Consider the following 20,717-nt stretch of genomic DNA (forward strand, 5'->3'; position numbering starts at 1 on the left):
ATAAAGATTTTGGATATTGATTCACAACCTATGGTCTAGAAGCACCATAGTGAAATTTTTGAAATATGAATTATGAAGATATAGCCTACGATCCAGAAGCATCGTGGTGAAATTTTTGAAATATGAATCCTGAATATTCATAGCATGGTGAAATATGTAAAAGATGAATTATGAAGATTCATAGCCTACGTGTCTAACAGTAACGTAGTAGATCTTTTAAAATATGAATCTTGAAGATTCATAGCTACAAGTAAAATGAATTTATATTTTTTACACTATTTTTCATGTTAATCTTTCATGTGTTAATTTTTGTTTCTTTAGGATTCCAGAAGAATTCAATGCTCATGCATTCCTGAAGGATTGCACCAATGATTGTTACTATATCATAAAAATATGTTCTTGAAAATTTGAAAACTCAATTCTATTTTTTATGAATTCCAGAAGAATTTAATAGTCTAATTCCCGAAGAACATAGAAAAATTTCAATTTTTATTATGAATTCTAGAAGAATTCAATTGTCATGTATCCTTGGTGGATTTTTACATATATAGTTCTTGAAGAACTTAAAATAAATAAAAAAAAAATTCATGAATTCCGGAAGAATTCAATAGTAGGCATTCGTAAAGAATTGCACAAGATTATTTTATAGAAATTTTTATATGATTCTTGAAAAAGTAGAGTATTTCATTATTGTCGAACTAATTTTTTGTCATGATTTTTTTACGGGTAAAACCATTTTTTTTCTTTGTGGAAAATATTGCTTGATCATATTTTTTTATGGCCATGATTAAGAATTTTCGGTTGTAGTGTGCGATAGTTTTTTTTTTCTTTCTAACTTTTGACCATTCACACTTTAAGAACATAAATTGAAAGTATTTAAGAACAAATTAAATTTTATTTTCGGCGTAGGACAAAAAAATTTGGTTAATTTTTTTATTATAAGTTCCTTTTGTGGAAAATTAGGTTTGACTGATTATGTGGATCCAGAATCATAACATACAATATTTAGTGCTTGTTTGACCCAGTTTTTTTTAGAGTTTATGCAAACGGCTTATTCAATATAAATTAGGTTTTATACTATTTTATAAGTTTACACTGATGAAAATTGTAATTTTATATGTTATTTCATCATAAACTACCTTGACAAACTTATAATATTATATAAAAATTACATAAGTTGTTTGCATAAACTATAAAAAAAGCTGGGCCAAACGAGCCTTAATATTACATTTTATAAACTTCCATTCAATTAACATAGTCACAAAATAAATTACACAAAATAGGAAAAACAATTTTAAAAACACAACCACACTTTTAAAATCATATCAAGAAAATCAAATAAGTTTAAATACAATTTTTTTATTGGTTTCCTCTTAAAAATAATTTGATTTGATTACCATATATCCATTATGTCTATTTAAGCAAATATTTCAAATTAGAAGAGAGAAGTGAAATTTGGAGCACGGATTTTCAATTTGGTCACCTCAAATGAATGTTGTATGTATACTCGATTTCCCAATTTCATTTATATATATATATATATATATATATATATATATATATATATATATATATATATATATATATATATATATATATATATATATATATATATATATATATATATATATATATATGCTTTTAGTGTGAGTTAATTTGTGTAGATCATGTATGTTGGATTTGTTGGGGAGTCCGGGGGAGCTTGAGAGAAACAATGAGCCAATGCTTCAGGACCATAAAAGAGGGAGACGCCACGTCCCAACCCAAAACCTTAAGGTGTTAGGTTAATGGGTCACCTCTCTTATAAATAAATCCAACATTCTTGAAACCCAACATTCTCCCCCAAGTGTGAGTTCCCCCACATACTATAGTTGATCCAAACCAAGATCCTCTCCTGCTCCCCCACCAAGCCGAACCTAGGCTCTGATACCACTGTTGGGGAGTCCGTGGGAGCTCGGGAGAAACAATGGACCAATGCTCCAGGACCACAAGAGAGGGAGACGCCACATCCCGACCCAAAACCTTAAGGTGTTAGGTTAACGAGTCACCTCTCTTATAAATCCAACATTCTTCCCACACATAGTCGATGTGAGACTTAAACACTCACACTTGAAATCCAACAGGATCTTCCCAATCTCATATGGCATCATTAGAGAATATGAATTTTACTTTTCGGAGAAGAACAAGGAAAATAAATCTGTAAAAAATAGTCACTACAAGAAAGTTGGAAAGCATCAAGTTTGATGTCCTTTTGACATTGTATGAGATGATAAACCTTGATACAAACATCATTATATCCTATTGCATAAATATAAATGTTGCTCACCATTCTAGTGTTAGAGCCACTAAAATTCTTTTGACAATCTAATTACATCTCTTTTGTGCTTTAGTGCATTATTTTTTGATGCTAATAGCTTAACCTTTGTATAAACATAACACATGCAGATAGTTGATGAAGGTCGTCCTCTGAAAAACAAGGAATCTAAATTGTTTTCTTCATGGAAGCATTTTCTCTAGCAAACATCGCATGCTTTTGATAAGAACTCATCTTCAGGTTTTTTTATTTTATTTTTGTTGACCAATTTAGTAATTAAATTCCCTTTTTAAATGATTTAAGGATTTGATGAATTACTTTTAAAATGGATTACGGATGGATTTTATTTTTTAATGGATTTAATTGACTGTCTTAATATTCCATGCATATAATCCAAAGAAAATTGTGTCTAATACTTGGTAAATATTTCTATTTGGACATTATATGATAGAATTAAATATCGCTTGAATGGTACTGGTTTTGAACATCTAAGCAATATATTGACATGTAAACATCAGGTCTGGTTGTTGGAATCTATCACATCCAAATTTGGTATCGAGATAATAAAATTTAATAACTTCGTTTGCTTTTAAACGACAAGTTATGTAGCTGCACGGACATTCCAAAAAGCATTACATTTTTTTGCATTGTGTAGTGTCAATTGCTCGCACTTTTCAAACCCCAACATAATAATCTTCAATTAATACCAATCTCCTATTTTTAGGGTCAGTAATTAACCAGCCTCTCTTCCAAAATTCCATTCAATACTTATTACTATATTGTGTTGTTATTATTGTTCGCTTCTGTTTTGATGAACAAAAGCATAGAGAATGGATTGGTTAATACCAACCCTAAAAAGAGGAGATTGATGGTATATTGACGACAATGATGATGAAGAAGAAGAAGAAGATGTTGGAGTTTGAAAAGTGCGAAAAAAGTTCAAAGTTTGGTTACAGAATAGAATGAATGTCAAATTTGATAGTAAATAATGCAGAAATGTAACGTGTTTTTGAACGAGTGTAGAGTTACATAACATGTCTTTCATATTTGTCCCGTATTGCAACTTTCAGCATCTTGCACCGGTTCATAACTAATTAACCGGTTCATCTTTCCAGCTTCAACAATCTTGCACCGGTGCATCCTAAACATGCACTGATTCATGTTGGAACTAGCAGACTTCTGAATTTCATGATTGTAAGTAAAACCTCAGAATTTCTAGAATAAGAGAAACAAAGTGAGAATTCTGAACAAAGACTTTATCGCAAACTTGAGGAGTAATGCACTGTTTATCCTCTGAAATCATGAAAAGATTATGGCGATATCACATCGCCACAATGTCCAGTGCTAGGACATAGAATGTGTTTTATCTGGTTGATCATTCAAATAACTATTACTATTATTTTTCTAATTAGATCAATATAAACATTTTTGGCGCCTTCCCCAAATAGTAGTGGCCCACGCGGAAAAAGTTGAGAATGAGATGCATATGAAAGCTTTTTCTCGTCCCAAGAGGATGAAATATCCGAGTCCTTGTTAGTTTCATTAATTTTTCCTTTTCCTATATCAAGAATTGTAGATTATTATCATATAAAGATGGTGATAATCTAGCATATCCTTGATAAACGGAAAGGAAAAATGGATGAAACTAACGAGGATTCAGATATTTCATCCTATTGGGACGAGGAAAAGCTTCTATTTGGGAAAAGCTTCATTTGCATCTCACTCTTAACTTTTTCTGGAGGCATTACTATTTGGGAAAGGCGCCTAAAAAGCAAATTATTTTCATTTTATACTTATATATCAACTTAGAAAAATAATGAGCGATAGTTATTGGAACAAGTGTGGAGTTACATAACATGTCTTTCATGTTTGTCTCGTATTTTAAATTTCAACATTTTGGACCGGTTCATAACTATAATTAACTAGTTCATCTTACCAGCTTCAACAATGTTGCACCGGTACATCCTAAACATGCACCCATTCATGTTGAAACTATAGCAGACTTCTGAATTTCATGATTGTAAGGTAAACCTCAGAATTTCTAGAACAAGAGAGACAAAGTGAGAAACTCTGAACAAAGACTTTATCGCAAACTATATGAGTAATGCACTGTTTTTCCAGATTGTGGCGCTATCACATCGCCACAATATCCAGTGGTAGGACATAGAATGTGTTTAATCTGTTTGATCATTCCAATAATTATTACTATTATTTTTCTAATTAGATCAATATAAAATGAAAATAATAAACATTTTAGGCGCCTTCCCCAAATAGTAGTGGCCCACGCGGAAAAAATTGAGAATGAGATGCATATGAAAGCTTTTTCTCGTCCCAAGAGGATGAAATATCCGAGTCCTTGTTAGTTTCATTAATTTTTCCTTTTCCTATATCAAGGATTGTAGATTATTATCATATAAAGATGGTGATAATCTAGCATCCTTGATAAACGGAAAGGAAAAATGGATGAAACTAACGAGGATTCAGATATTTCATCCTATTGGGACGAGGAAAAGCTTCCGATTTTTTTCCCAAAATATACCCCTCTCCCTCTCTTATTTCCCGTAATACCCCCCTCTCAATTTTTTTTTCCCGTAATGCACCTCTGACAGAAGACCAACTGGGTAGCACCATTTGAAATGGCGCCATGGCCATGTGATAGCGCCATTCTGAATGGCTACATTGACTGCTTTTCTGCTTTTTCTGTGTCCCCTGTACCAGACTGCTTTTCCCAACATCAAGCCATTTGAAATGGCGCTATTGACCAAGCATAGCACCATTCCAAATGGCGCTATCCCCTTTTTGTTGTTTCCTGTCTGCTGCGCGCGTGGCTTGCTGCATGGGAGGGAGAGAAAGAAAATATTTGTGTTTGAAATTTTTTTAATTTTTTCTACTATCTCATTCTATAAATACCACATCTCACACATTCATTTTTCACTCAACTAACTTCATCTTATTCATTTTATTATCTTATTCACTCTCTTTATTTTATAAATAATGGCATCTTCGTCCAATGATTGCCATAATTTTTCTGTTAAATTTGAAGGCCGCCAAGAACATTTTAAGTTACCGATTAGCAAATTGAGTTCGCTTGCAGCTTTAAAGAATAAGATTGAATAAATGTTCTTGTTAAAAAACAATGAACATATACAAATCCAGCATATGGCTTATTTAAATTCATGCACGGACATCACAAGTGACTCCATCGAAGCTACAACAACAAAATATTGGTACAAATTAAAAGGTGATTTGGAAGTGCAATTGATGTTTTCCTTTGTTGAAAACGAAAATGAACCACATCGTTTGTACGCGACCTTAAAGAAAAGTGGTTAAGTTGTTGTTGTACGTGGTTTATTTTTTATTTTTATGGTTTATGTACTATGGTTAATTAAGAATGACGCAAGTCTTCATTGTATGGTTTATGTACGTGAACTTTAGTTTCTTAAAAATGATGTAAGTCTTTATTTTATTCTAATTATTTCGTATGAATGTGATTTTAATTATTTTGTATGAATGTGGACAATTATAAACATAGAAAAAAATTAGAAATTACTTAACATGGATTCATTCATTCATTATATAAACATGGAAAAAAATTACATAAAATTAAAAGGAAAAGTTACGACGAGGGTCCCGCAACATTAGGACAATGAAAATGCTTACCACCCCGGTGAACCCCAACAAACCCAACAAACCCAACAAACCCAACATATCCCCCTACATTGGGGTTCTGCTGTACCGGACGATATGTTAAATTCAACGTGGGCTGCTGGTGAAGGTTCCTCGTTAAGTCTTAATCAAATCGAGAACTTTCTTAACAGGGACGATACAAATGCGGAAGAGGAATTATATGGACGAGGACATCCGAGGAATGCAGGTCCTCCACCTTGTGGCACCGGAGGCCATCGTAGACATCGTAGACATTAGGAATTTTAGTGTTTTGTTTGTAATTAATTATTTATTTATATAATCGTCTTGTAATAAATTTTTTCCCATCAAATAAAAAAAAACAATTTCTTTATTCATCGAATATTTGTTCATCAAATAAATAAAATCAAATAAAAAAAAATTAAAAAAATTTCAAACAAAACTCTTTTCTTTCTCTCCCTCCCATGCATTCAAAAAAATTTCAAATCCCTCCCATGCAGCAAGCCACGCGCGCAGCAGACAGGAAACAACAAAAAGGGGATAGCGCCATTTGGAATGGTGCTATGCTTGGTCAATAGCGCCATTTCAAATGGCTTGATGTTGGGAAAAGCAGTCTGGTACAGGGGACACAGAAAAAGCAGAAAAGCAGTCAATGTAGCCATTCAGAATGGCGCTATCACATGGCCATGGCGCCATTTCAAATGGTGCTACTCAGTTGGTCTTCTGTCAGAGGTGCATTACGGGAAAAAAAAATTGAGAGGGGGGTATTACGGGAAATAAGAGAGGGAGAGGGGTATATTTTGGGAAAAAAATCAAAAGCTTCCATTTGCATCTCACTCTTAACTTTTTATGGAGGCATTACTATTTGGGAAAGGCGCCTAAAAAGCAAATTATTTTCATTTTATACTGATATATCAACTTAGAAAAATAATGAGTGATAGTTATTGGAACAAGTGTGGAGTTACATAACATGTCTTTCATGTTTGTCTCATATTTTAAATTTCAACATCTTGGACCGGTTCATAACTATAATTAACTAGTTCATCTTACCAGCTTCAACAACGTTGCACCGGTGCATCCTAAACATGCACCCATTCATGTTGAAACTATAGAAGACTTCTGAATTTCATGATTGTAAGGTAAACCTCAGAATTTCTAGAACAAGAGAGACAAAGTGAGAAACTCTGAACAAAGACTTTATCGCAAACTATATGAGTAATGCACTGTTTTTCCAGATTGTGGCGCTATCACATCGCCACAATATCCAATGGTAGGACATAGAATGTGTTTAATCTGTTTGATCATTCCAATAATTATTACTATTATTTTTCTAATTAGATCAATATAAAATGAAAATAATAAACATTTTAGGCGCCTTTCCCAAATAGTAGTGGCTCACGCGGAAAAAGTTGAGAGTGAATCTGGTGGATTCAATAAAATAATAAATCTTTTGATTCAATAAAATTATAGAGAATTTTCTCAAATTTGGTGGATTCCAAATTACTCTTTCTAGTGGATTTCGGAAATCTGGTGGATTCCAGAACTTTACCTGACAGGTTTGTCGCTTGCAAACCTGTGTTCCATAATAGGATTAACGCTTGCTATTCCTTCTCGCTTCTGTACTGCGTCAGTTGGTATCAGAGCAGGTTTCTCCCGTTCTTTTCCTAACGTGACCGTTTCCAACTGCGTCGGTTGGTATCAGAGCAGGTTTCTCCTGTTCTTTTCCTAACGTGACCGCTTAGTTTACCCACTAACTTTGGGTTATGAGTCTTATGACAATCATTCCATAACAAAACCTTTTGATTCTTTCCTTGTGTGTGTATATGTTGCTGATGATTATTTTTAATGCATAAACATAACCACCAATAATAATAATAATAATAATAATAATAATAATAATAATAATAATAATAATATTAATAATAATAAAATTTCTCATCAATAGAAAGAGATATACCAAACTCGTCTCATTATTTGAAATATTCATGTAACTTCATATTCTTTCAATTATTTCTCTGTGTGCATATATAAATTGAACTTGATCACTACTTTTACATTTTGAAATATGAAACTAAAATTTTCAAGAAATAAAACTTAATTAGCAACCCATTACTTTGTTAGCCTTATTGGTCTTCTCCACCACAGTTCCATCATTCCCAGCAAGTGCTCTATACTTATCCCTTCTAGTAAAGCTAGTACACTCATAAGACAAAGTTGAAGCTATCACCCTTTGTATATAGTTTGCCACTTCATGACTTGACTTTTGTGAACCACAAGTCAACTCTTTAGGCAACTTATTCAAGAATGTAACTTCATAAACAGGACTAGGGTTCATGAAGAAGTAAAAAGGATCCATTCCTTTCCACCCTCTCGCCGTTGTTCCGTGAAACATACTCATCCGGTTAACCATAGCGACCGGGACAAGCTCATCGGTTAACTCGGCAAACAAAGCCGAAAACCTAAGAAGAAAAGGTTCCCTACAAGTTGTTCCTTCTGGGCATATAGCCAAGTCACCTTCTTGCAAGAGTTTCTTGATCATGGAAGCATCCGTTGCGCGGTCGCGGCTAAGCCTAACGGTTTTAATTGGCGAGATGATCTCTGAGAGACGGGAAACGGAGTAGGTCACGGCCGGGATAGCGCGACCAAGCGCGGTCGAGAGGAAGATAGGGTCAAGTAGGGTTCTATGTGAGCAAATGAAAAGAACTCCAGATTGATGATTGGTTTTGGATGTTTCAACTGGTGGTGGTGGTGTTCCCTTGACAATGACACGAACACCAAGTGCTTTAAAGGCATAATAGACTATTTTCATTGGTAGGAGTGATCCTGCAGCTATTCTTAAGCATGCTAAAGGGAAACCAATAGGGATCCAAAGAATTATGAGTAAAGCCATTAAAGGTGTTGGTTTTTGTACTAGTCTTCCATCATGGAAGATTATAGGTTTTGGAAGTTTGTCACTTGTCACTGTTTTTACCTTTGGTTTTGCTGGTACTATGTAACCCTCCTGCATGAATAAAAAAATTGACTTATTAGCCTTATATGAATATTTATTATTTTATGTTCTTTTTATTTTTAATTATAGTTTTAAAATATACTTGTAATATACTCTCTCTTTTGATTTCTTTTTAGTTGTCATAGTAAGAATATTCTCACACATAAGCCAAAAATAGAGGGAGTACTAAGTACTACCTTCGTCCCTCAATATAGAACTCTTTTTAAAAAACTTACAGAAAAGTTAAACATTTTATTAAATTTGTTCATTAATTTAGATAGAGACACAAGAAATCAATCACAAAACCAAAGGTTAGAAAAGTGTCACATCGGTTGACTTGAATAGAAATCTGATAGCAGGAAAGAGGGTTTGCTATCAGAATTCTATTCAAACCATCTCACAACCGATGTGATAGTACTTTTTTAACACCAAATGGATGATTTTGTTGATTTAGATAGTTTGATTAATATTACCTTGCACAAAGCCATGAAAGGTGCATCAGTAACTCTATCACCAAGTCCAATATCAGGCTTTTCATCACCAAAAGTTTTCTTAAGAACTTGAGCTTTCTTATCTCCAACAAGTATTCCAGGGTTACAAATCAAACCAGTAGCTCTTCCTTTATAACTAGCAATCTCAGTTCCTAAAACCATGTCAGCACCCAAAAATTCCTTCAAAAAAGGTTCCACCATAATCCTCGGATTCGCGGTAAGAACACAACGTTTCCCGCACGAGGAGAACACGCGCCAAGTCTCTGGATGAAGATCAGAGGAATAGAATTTTGGAAGAACAGCTCTTGCTACTGATTCTATGCTAGAGAGTTTCATTCCGGCCATTGACGCGAAGACGAGGACTTGAATTCCAGCTGATTCGGAGATGAAATAGTAAAGAAGAGCGGCGATCGGAGAAGATAAGAGATAGATTAGAAGTCTAAGAACACCACCAACTTCAAAAGCTATAAGAGCAAAATAAGGAAATGAACTACGACCTATTAGTAAGGTTCCATCCATGTCTGCTACTACTGTGTGCTTTTCTCTACCAATTGAAGTGCATTTGTTAACTGTTGGAAAAGTTGAAGAGGCCATTGTGATGGTGGTGGTGATGGTACTCTTCTTTTGTAGAAGACACACTCTCTTTGTTTTAACAAGAAAAGGGGTGCCTGTTTTTGTTGGAAGGTGTTGTGTTTATATATACATATATATGAGAGAAGAATTGTACAGGTGTGATGTAAAGTTTCATTTTGTCTATATTAGTTTTGTCTATAAACCAATATTTTTATATTTTTGCATTAACCTTCGGGTCGGGGATTTCTAGAAATTCAGAGTTCTCGACTGCAATATAAGTAAAATTTGACCAAAAATTATTTTCTCCAACACAAGTTCTCCGGACTGATTTGTTCTATAAGAGCTCATTAACCACTTTATTCAAGTGTCTTAGTTTATAAACCAATATTTTATTAAAAAATGAATTAACATCATTAAAATTTTGTGATATCTCAAAAACCGTATTTCATTGACTCCACATTATCAAGGAGGCTTTGGCTAACATGGAAGACTTCACTAAGTCTTTTATGGTGCACAAGTTTCGAATATTATTATAACGAATACGAATTTTATAAAATCTACCATTGGATTGAAAATTTATATCATAAAGATCATCCATAAATTTTAAAAAATAAAATAAAAATTATTTGATATGTTATTGAGACTCATCAAGATTAACTGTATTCAATTAAAATTCATAAACCGTTAATTTTGATGGGTCACAATAACATATCAAATAATTTTCGATTTTCTTAAAAAAAAATTGTGGACAATCTATATGATATAAACTTTCAATCCAACGGTGAATTTTGTAAAATTCGTATTCGTTATAATAATATGAACAACTTGTGCATGGTGCACAATTTGGGTTACTTGTGCAAATTAGAAGCAGCCTTCATACAAGAAACTAAATTGATTGACAAGGGAAAAATACGTATCGTGTAAGACAAATTTGGTTTTTTTTTTATTTTTTTTTGGTTATGAACCAAGACAAATTGGGGTTGGTATAAGTGAACGATGACATTAATGAATGGTGGGTGGCTCGGTGATTTCCAAAAGAGATTGACAGATACATAACCAACGATGTAACCAAGGTTCTTTGTTGTGTTTTCAGAAAAATGATTCTCAATTTTGCTTAAGGTTTAGTATGCTCCGTCACAATTTGTCTTCTCATGTTATTTAATTACTAGTGTAAGATCTTGGTTATTATTACTATATATCTATTTATATTTTGTGTGGTGTTATTTATACTCCCAATTAGGGTCGATAATGAACCGAACAAACTCAAACAAAGTTTAAGAATCGACTTGATTATTGATTTGTTAAATTTAGTTTATGAACCAAATGAAACTGAAGTTGAGCTGAAAATTAAGTTCGTTAACTAAATGAATTAAATTTGAACTATATATAATTCGACTCTTTGATTCATACTAAACTCAATGAGAAAGATTTCCTTAATTGCTAAAATTGAGTTGTTTTTTTTTTTTGACAATTGTTAAAATTGAGTTTAAATTATGTGATTTCAGATAAAAAATGGGTTTGAATTTTGTTTATCAGTTTTGAAAAATTAATTCTTTTTCTATAACACCAATATATTTTATCAAAACATTTAACCTCTATAACATGACACGAGAGAAGAGAACAGAGAAGGATACAAGACACGGTAATTTTTATACTGGTTCACTACCAAACGTGGTAAGTTAGTTCAGTCCACCCTAGTTCAGTCCACCCTTTGTAAGGTGATTTTGCCCTCTATCCATAGAAGGAGTATGAGAGAGTTGAAGTTAACCTTAAAAATTGTAAACATGATAAAATAGAAGGAGCACAAAGGAAGAGACAAGATACAATAATTTTTATACTGGTTCACAATTAAATGGTTAGCTAGTCCAGTCCACCTAGAGAGACTTAACACTATAATCATATAACAGGATTGCAGTACACAAAATTAAATATCCACCGCGATTATTTCCTTAATTTCAACTTGAAAGACTTTCACCTAGTGTTCCACCAAGATTTCCTACTCAATAGCCTAGCAAAATCGACCTCACTCTTTAGCACATAAAGAGACTTTCTTCCTTGCGCATAAGGACTTTCTGTCTCAACACTGGAGGGCTTCCTTATTGACCACAAATTGTCACCACTAACAGGATGATTACAAGATTCGGTGAGGTTGTATCAGTGTGATACAAAGTCATGATCCTTATTGAACACCATCCACTTTTGACCATCTACATTATCTGAGAGTGGAGTATCATAACTCAAATATGTTTTTTCTTCACTAGGAATTAAATCCAACATATAATCATTTATTGTGTCGACTATTGAATTTTTAAGAGCTAATATAGCTCTATTTTGGAAACACGTTATATCGTTCATGTTTTGTAAAAGTTAGGGATATGTGCTTTAAACGATAGAAGCAAGAGGATCAACTGAATTTGGAATCAATAAAGGAATGTCAAGTTCTAAATCATCGTCGTTGTCATCTTCAATTTCTCCATCGCCAACATCCAAAACCCATTCAGAAAATGATCTTCTTTGATCCGGAAAGGTTAGGATACATTATTAGCAAAAGAAACAAATGTGAAACATTGATTTTTTTCGCAATTAATTATATAGTCATGTTGATATATACCTGGAGTCAACTACTATTTGCAAAAATATCACCTCGATATATATTTGCAGTAATACGATCAACCATACTTCTCAACATGAAGTTCAGAAAGACATAAAAAAAGTATATTTTTCTTAGCATGTTTAGTTAAAAAAAAAAAGTAACTTTTAAGTCCAATGACTTTTTTCTTTCCGTAAAAAAATAAAACACTAAGAAAATGGTTAACATGTTTAGTTAATTAGTAAAAAATATTGAATTAGGATAAAAAAAAAAAGGAAAATGATAACCGGTGCCCCTAGGTAGAAGTTGCATTGGGTAGGGATTAAGTGAGGAGTTGTAAACGGGGGAGTTTAGCTCTGAATTAATACTGCTGATAGTGAATTTCCTCCTAGATTGGTATCCCCCAGAGTAGGCTGTTAGGCTGAACTGGGTTAACAACTCTTGTGTATTATTTACTTTACTGTCTTTATTATTTGTGTTCTGTATATAGACAAGTGTTGGCACACCTTGGACAATATCTGTCTACTACGTGACGGACAAGTGTTGACACACTTTGAGTGAGGACATAGTGACCATCTCACAACCCGAGTGGTTCACTTTACACCAACTCTCCTAGAGAGTGGCTTAAAGACATGAAACCCTTAAAAGACTACATCTTTGATATTCTATTTTAGCTTCAAGTTTCGGTGTATAAAATAGGGTTAGCAACACCCTTTATATAGCAGAAGACTAGCTTGGGCTTCAAGACGAAATTAGGTCTTCAAAATTGCAGCAGCAGCAGATATATTTCTGAAACAAATATTATATTTTTTAAAAGTTATTTTATTCCTTTAGAAAATAGAACTAGGGTCCGGTTGCCTTCAAAAACAATGGACCACGTGCGCCTTGTTGCATAAGTCACCACGAAATAAATCTTCAATCAAATCTTCGAAAGATTGAATAGACAATAAAAACGCTAGCTGACGCGCAGTCAGACACGCAGATGTTGTTCCAATGTGTACGTACATCTGTCTCAACACATGATGTAGGTACATATGTCTCAACACTTGGCTAAAAGATGTTTTGCAAAATGTAGCCAACATACAAAAACCCAACAATCTCCCCCCTTTGACAAATTTTGGCTAAAACAATATTAGACCAATATTCAGAGGGATACAGTATCACATTTCCTTTGAGTCAACATGATCACGCAACTAACCTCATGGAACAACATAAGGGAGAAGTAAACTCCCATAGGAGAAATAAACTCCTACAATCATAGTACATCCATTCAACAAAAGATCATCAGGAAAAAATAAATTCCCACAAACATAGAACTGGGAAAAATAAATTCTCAGCCACAAGAGAATAAAGTCAAGATGTCTCAGCATCTGGCATCACACTTGTCACTTATTCATACTACCACCCCCCCTGAATTTGTGCATGACAGAGCACAAGCATACAATGTAGTCAACCATAGGAACTACAACATCCTTGTAATAGCAGAAGCATTCAATCAGAGTGATCAACGCTTAATGGTTGTTGTAGACACACATGTGTGCATTCATAAATAAGCATGTACAAGTTACCCATATTTCTATGACTGTAACTAACTAAGTCACCCATATTGCTATGATTGTGACCCAAATCACCCATATTTCTATGATTGTGATCCTAAGCATAAAAGTCATCCATATTTCTATGATTATGACTAAGCACGATGAATAATCCATATTTCTATGACTATGATTATGATCATGCCCTATGCTACAAATTTAAATGCTTTTTGGAATTCTTGTAACACATTACACAGAGCTGAAGGTAACATTTACTCCGCTCAGACAAAGGCCTAGCAGATTAACACATCGTAGGAAGAACCGCAACAACATACGCACCAGATGTCAGCACATATGTCCACACATCACGCAGATAGATCTTACATATCACATATCACTACTCCCCCTTTTTAGCCACAAATTCTAACAAATAAAGTCGGTGTGCACTAAACAAAAGAACAGAGGCATAGAGGTTCCATAATCAGAAGTGCAAGTTATATAACAGAGAGAAATAAACTCTCACAAAAGAACCACATAGGGAGAAATAAACTCCCACATACTGAGAAAAATAAATTCTCACACATCAGATCAGGATGTCTAGATACCAGGCATGACATCACACATCAGGAACATAGCACTCCCAAAACCATCAAGCACACTATCAGAGTATAAGCTATCAGAACACATTATCAGGCTAGCCACACACTACTACTCCTCCTGAATAACATTACCCCCCCTTAATACATGCACACGAAAAATCAGATAGAGAAAGAATTTTCTATTCAAACTCTCCCTCAACACATGCATATGACTTATAACATATAACTCATACTCCCCCTCAATACGAGCATAAAAGCATAAGCACAAAACTACTTTCACCAGATGTAAGCACATCTGTCTACACACACTACTCCTCCATAAGGCACTCACAGGTGCTAGAAAATCCAGGGGATAGTCCACAAAAGTCCGGAGAAAATTGGAAGAGAACATTCGAGTTTTCATCCATAATACCATAACCAAGAAAAACCATAACCACGCTCAGTAATATAACATGAAGATCATAAGTCATAAGGCATAAACCTATACTATCTTCATCACATCGACCACATAGTGCACAGAGCTACTACAGCCGAAGATAACACCATGTGATACATTTCTCGTCAGATATAAATCAGCAGTGGAGGAATCATATCATATCCACCACATCAAACATCATAGTCGACACTCATAAAAGATACATCATCTAAGAAGGAACACTTACATCTCATCTTTCTTCCTATCAGGTGACATATTTTCCAAGACATCTAGCTCAAAGTTACACACACAGATGAAGATTAGCCAGTTTCAACTTCAAGAGGCATATACCAAATCCATCTTCAATAATCACATAAGAAATTTCAAACTAGAAGTTTCAGAAACAGGTCTGAAACAGTCACATACAGTAGTGGTAATCAATCACTTCTTATCATCACATATTTGATCATTATCGCATCTGATCATAACACATCTGAACACATATAGTACTTCTTAGCAGAATGCGCATTCACACAAACAATCATATCATGCTAGTTCTCTTTTAGTCACACTTTGAGCAACAACTTTGGTCAAGTGGAAGATCATCAGTGTGTTTATACCATCAACAACATCTTGACATTTAAGAATGTCCTCTTTGAGATTCTTCACAAGCACCAGTCTCCTGTGGAACACAAACTTCCATCTTACAAGCCCATTCTTCAAATGTAAAGAAACATTATCCAGAGGAGAGGGGAAACAGACAAAGGAAATTTTCTTCCTTCCTAGCATGACCCTAAAAAAAATGTAAATTTTTTCGAAAAATGTAAGATTTGATGAATTGGTAGATTTCTAGTTACCGATTTTTAATTGTTTAAACTGTGCAATGTAATTTGATGGTGTTTAATTGTTGTATGAAATCTTTCCTATGAAAATCGATGGTGCTTATCAATTATTGCACATAATTTTAATCATAATTGGTATACTTGCCATAGTGGTTGAAAATATTGCCTTGCACAGAAGGGTTACGGGTTCAAATCCTAGTCAAGACAAAATTGTATTGTTTTTTAATAAAAATTGCAAAATAAAAGTGGAGGAAAAACAAATTAGGTTTACAGTTTAATATACAAGCTTATAATATAAGAGATGTCATTATTGAGGTATTTGAAATTAGTTTGAGATTGTGAGGATTAGTTTTATCTAAATTTGAAATTGTGAACCCATTAATTTGATGGTTGGAAAGTGGGGGTGAATATGTAAATATAGCAAAATGTCATAGCAACATTAATTGTTTCGAAATAAGTGGGGGTGAATATTAATTATTTTTTATCAATATAAAAGGTGTAAATTCTAATATGGATCACTTCATCATGTGGTCCATGGTGGACCAGTCGTGAATAACATTATAACGAATACGAATTTTACAAAATTCACTATTGGATTGAAAGTTTATATCATATAGATCATCTATAGAAAAATTGAAAATCATTTGATATGTTATTGAGACTCATCAAGATTTACGTTATGCGATATAAACTTTCAATCCAACAGTGAATTTCGTAAAATTCATATTCCGTAGATTACTTGTCCACGGTGAACCACTTATGAAGGTGGTCCACCATAGCATTAGCCTATAAAAGGTTACTATGTAGACATCAAGAGAAGATAAGTAAAAAATATGTAGACATCAAGAGAAAATTGTTAATTGCTATGTTGGCATCTAGACTCCCATAGTCTAATTCAATGTTGATATTTTTGTTTTTATAATCATTCAATGTATATACAATAGGAGACTAGGTCTTACTCCAGAAAGAAAATAAAAGAAAGAAGATAGCTAATCAAACCAATAACAAGGCAAACTTGTATGCATGTAGTTAGAGGTTCGATTTTTAACTCATATATATGTGAAGATAAAATTTAGTTGGAAGATGAAAATCCACCTTGTGTGTCAAAAAAATTCCATGATAGAGATGTCATTGTTAACTGCGATAAAAACTTCATTTCAATATCATAATAATCCAAAAGAAAAAAAAATGAAATTCTTCTCTCGTAACTTCATAAGGACAAATAAAGAATTTCGCCTTTAAAACGAGTGTTCTAATTTATGATGACAAAAAACATTTGTTAATTAGAATAATTTATTAAATGACTATTTTTTCCTTCTATTTATTATAATTTTTTTTTTGTCAAGTAGTCTAGTAGCTAAAAAATCCACCTTAAAGGTGAATAAGTGGAGTGTCCCGAGTTCAAACCCGAGCTACTGCATATATAGTGTGATATCTCTATCATCTGAACTAAGTTCACGGGGACTATTATTATATGTTTTAATATGTTTATAAAAATCGTAAACAACGTGAGTATTTTGAAAAGATGAATTACTCCTATCTTCCTTCTGAAAAAAAGATGAATTATTCATAAATGTGACAAGGCACTTAACTAAAAAATGAAAGTGTTGACGTCTCCACAAATAGGAGTAGAAAGATCCATTAATTATTTGTTATAAGTGCAACACGTACCACATAAACTGTTCATTTAATTTATTTAGACATTAATGAATACTGTTCATTGAATTTATTCGGACATTAATGAATGAATGAATGAATGAATGGTTGATTTTTTGTTGATTAAGTGGGTGTTTACGCGTTCACATGCATGCATGACCGCAGCCGTGCCATGAGATGGAATGGAAGCCTCGTTTTCAGATTTGAGATTAGCAATGCTAAAAATATTCGTACCAGCCGATATCAGCGGACAAAATTCATCATGGATATGGGGCGGATAATTTAATAGATATTCGTGGATAAAATAAATGAATAATTTAACTACCCACTACTTAATGAGTTTGAATGAGGATTTAATGGTATCCGCGCACACCGATATTCGTATCCGTTAATAAGTAAGAAAATTGATGAAATATCCTTAGTTATTAAATATGAAAAAGGGTTTTATATTTCGTATAATTTTGTGATGAACTTTATTTTAGGTAGAAATGTATGTATATTTTTCTTTAAAGAGAAATATATAGATATTATATTAAGTTTTGGTAAAAAGAAGGAAAATGAGTGGTGACTTTTGTTGTTACATTCAAAGTGAAATGTATGAATATTATTATGTGTTAATAATTTTTTTATTTTTTTAAAGTTGAAGAAATTTTAGGTAATTAGAAAAAATATGTCTTTTTTATTTAAAATTTATCATTCATGGATGTCTGTTAATTTCCGCGAATAGCTCAAAATCTGTGGATACCTGCACAAATACGAAGCAGATATCATATTTATCCAACGGGACGGACACGAATATCATACTATTCATCCCCACGAATATCCATTTACATCCCTAGTTGGGATCATCTTCATTTTTTATTATTTCCATTTTCTCTATTACTAAATTTTTTAAATATTTTCGGATGTATAAAAGAGATATGAACTCATTTAATATAAGATTTTTACATTTATATTTCTAAAACTATATAATAACAAAACAAATGAAAAAATAGGAAACGGGGAGTATCCTAACTCTCATTTTCTAGCTTCACAATCTAACTATAGCCTCTAACCAAACTTTTCGCTAAAAAGACATACCTACTATTTATTTTTTGTTAAGTAACCTAGCAACTATAAATTTTATCCTTAAAGTAGATAAGTTTAATGATCGAAGTTCGAACTCCAACATCCTACATATATAATGCAATCAGTGGCGGATCCAGGACCCCGAGTCAGTGGGTGCAAAAATTTTGTACAACAAAATTTTAATTATTTTTTTAAAAAATTACACATTTCAGTCCTCCAAAAATCTTTTTCTACACAAACCGTCTTTGTTGTTAGGTCAATGTTGATATATCTTAAAAAATTTAAATGTTTAAAAAAAAAACATATTTAGAATATTATAAGAATTAATATAATCAATATAGCATTTTTTTAAATAATCATCAATATAGTTTAATAGTTTAAGGACTAAAAAGTTACACAATATTGATATTTGTAATATAAAAAACCAAAATGATAATGAGAATTGAGAAATATATCTAAGAAAAATATTTGTTAATAATCTCTATGAATTGTTATTTTTTATCAAAAAAAAAATGAATTATTAGTCAAAATATGAATTAATAGTAGTATATATATTTCATTTAATTTTGTTTTGTTCCTTAAAAATTTATATGTGAGGCAAATCGAGACACACACATGTTTAACTTAGGAATATTTCTTCCAAGAAAATAAAAGTTAGACACAATAAAACTAAAACTAATTGAAAAGTAATAATAGTGGGTCGGGTATACATTATTAGGCCCAACATAAAAACAACCTAATTCATTAAGCCATCTTCTTTCTTCTCATAACAATAGCAACTAGCAACACAGCTGCCGTTCTTCATCTTTTCTATCACATGTGTTTTTACTGCATATCTTCTTTTTCTCTTCAGATTATTGAGATATATTTGGGTCTAGTTGCAAAATCTTTAGGTTCAAAGTGCAAAACAAAAAATTCAGGGGGGCATAATGCAAAAATATAAGATTATTGATGCAAATTTTCAAAGTTCACGGTGTGTAGGTGCACACCCTCATAGTGCCTAAATCCTCCCCTGAATGCAATGACCATGTTAACTAAGCTAAGTTCACGGCACGAGACAAAAATATACACTCCCTTCGTAACACTATATAAGCAAAAACATTTTTTTAGATTTATTTCATAATTAATGTATTTAGTATATAATATATAGACCAAATACATTCGTTCTGTTATGAACTTCGAAATGTGATTTTTGCTTATATAGTATACGGAGGAGTACTATTTAATTACGTGACACAAGGAACAAATATTTGAGTCTCTTTATTTTTATTCTTTTTGGTACATGTCTCTTTATTATTATTTAATTCGGGACTTAATCGTTAATTAATCAATACATATAAAAAAGTATTTATTACTAGTTCTTTAAATAAATAAATCTCAATTATTATTATTTTGAAGAATTAATCTTTTTAATTGAGCGCTATTTGCCAAAAAAAGTTGCAAATGACTGTATCAAAACACGTTAATGGTTTGGTCCCATAAATGTAGTTCAAATGATAGTTACCAGATACATTATTGGAGTGGTCGGAGTTCGAACCCCGAATTTCACATTTCTCCACATTTAAATGTATAATAGTCTAGTCACTAGATTACTTGACAAAAAAAAACGTTAATGGTTTGAAAGGCATGGACACCTATATGCATTTAAGGATTCAATATAAGCGACTCATGCATAAATAAATGGTTTGGCAGACATAGGTACCTATTTTTTAAGAGTTCGAATAATAGCTTTCGGTTCTTCAAATATTTTTGATTATTTTTTTTTTTAATTTTTTTTATCAATTAGCTTTGTGGTTAGACTCATAAACTTAAAATGTGGATAAAATAAGTTATATTTGTACACTGTATAATTCAAAAGCGCTACTCCCTTTTTTCCACTGTATCAAAATTTCATCCTTGTGCAGCTTAAGAAGCTTTAGGGGAATATTAAATGGTTTGAAGATTGCGTAGACTAGAGAATTTAGAAAAATTTAGGTGTCTTCTGATTCTTTGAATGCAGC

The 20,717-nt window shown here is 32.6% G+C and overlaps 1 protein-coding gene across 1 annotated transcript; it reads right to left on the reverse strand.

Annotated features, from left to right (window-relative positions):
- Window positions 1-7,866: 7,866 nt before the first annotated feature.
- LOC123883828 (glycerol-3-phosphate acyltransferase RAM2) lies at window positions 7,867-10,227 on the reverse strand. Its single transcript, XM_045932769.1, has 2 exons — window positions 9,422-10,227; window positions 7,867-8,960 (listed from the first exon to the last, which is right to left on the reverse strand). The coding sequence occupies exons 1-2, from the start codon at window positions 10,031-10,033 to the stop codon at window positions 8,058-8,060; spliced, it is 1,515 nt and encodes a 504-aa protein (XP_045788725.1). The 5' UTR covers window positions 10,034-10,227; the 3' UTR covers window positions 7,867-8,057.
- Window positions 10,228-20,717: the final 10,490 nt, after the last annotated feature.

This window comes from Trifolium pratense, linkage group LG1, assembly GCF_020283565.1.
Source record: "Trifolium pratense cultivar HEN17-A07 linkage group LG1, ARS_RC_1.1, whole genome shotgun sequence".
NCBI lineage: Eukaryota > Viridiplantae > Streptophyta > Magnoliopsida > Fabales > Fabaceae > Trifolium > Trifolium pratense.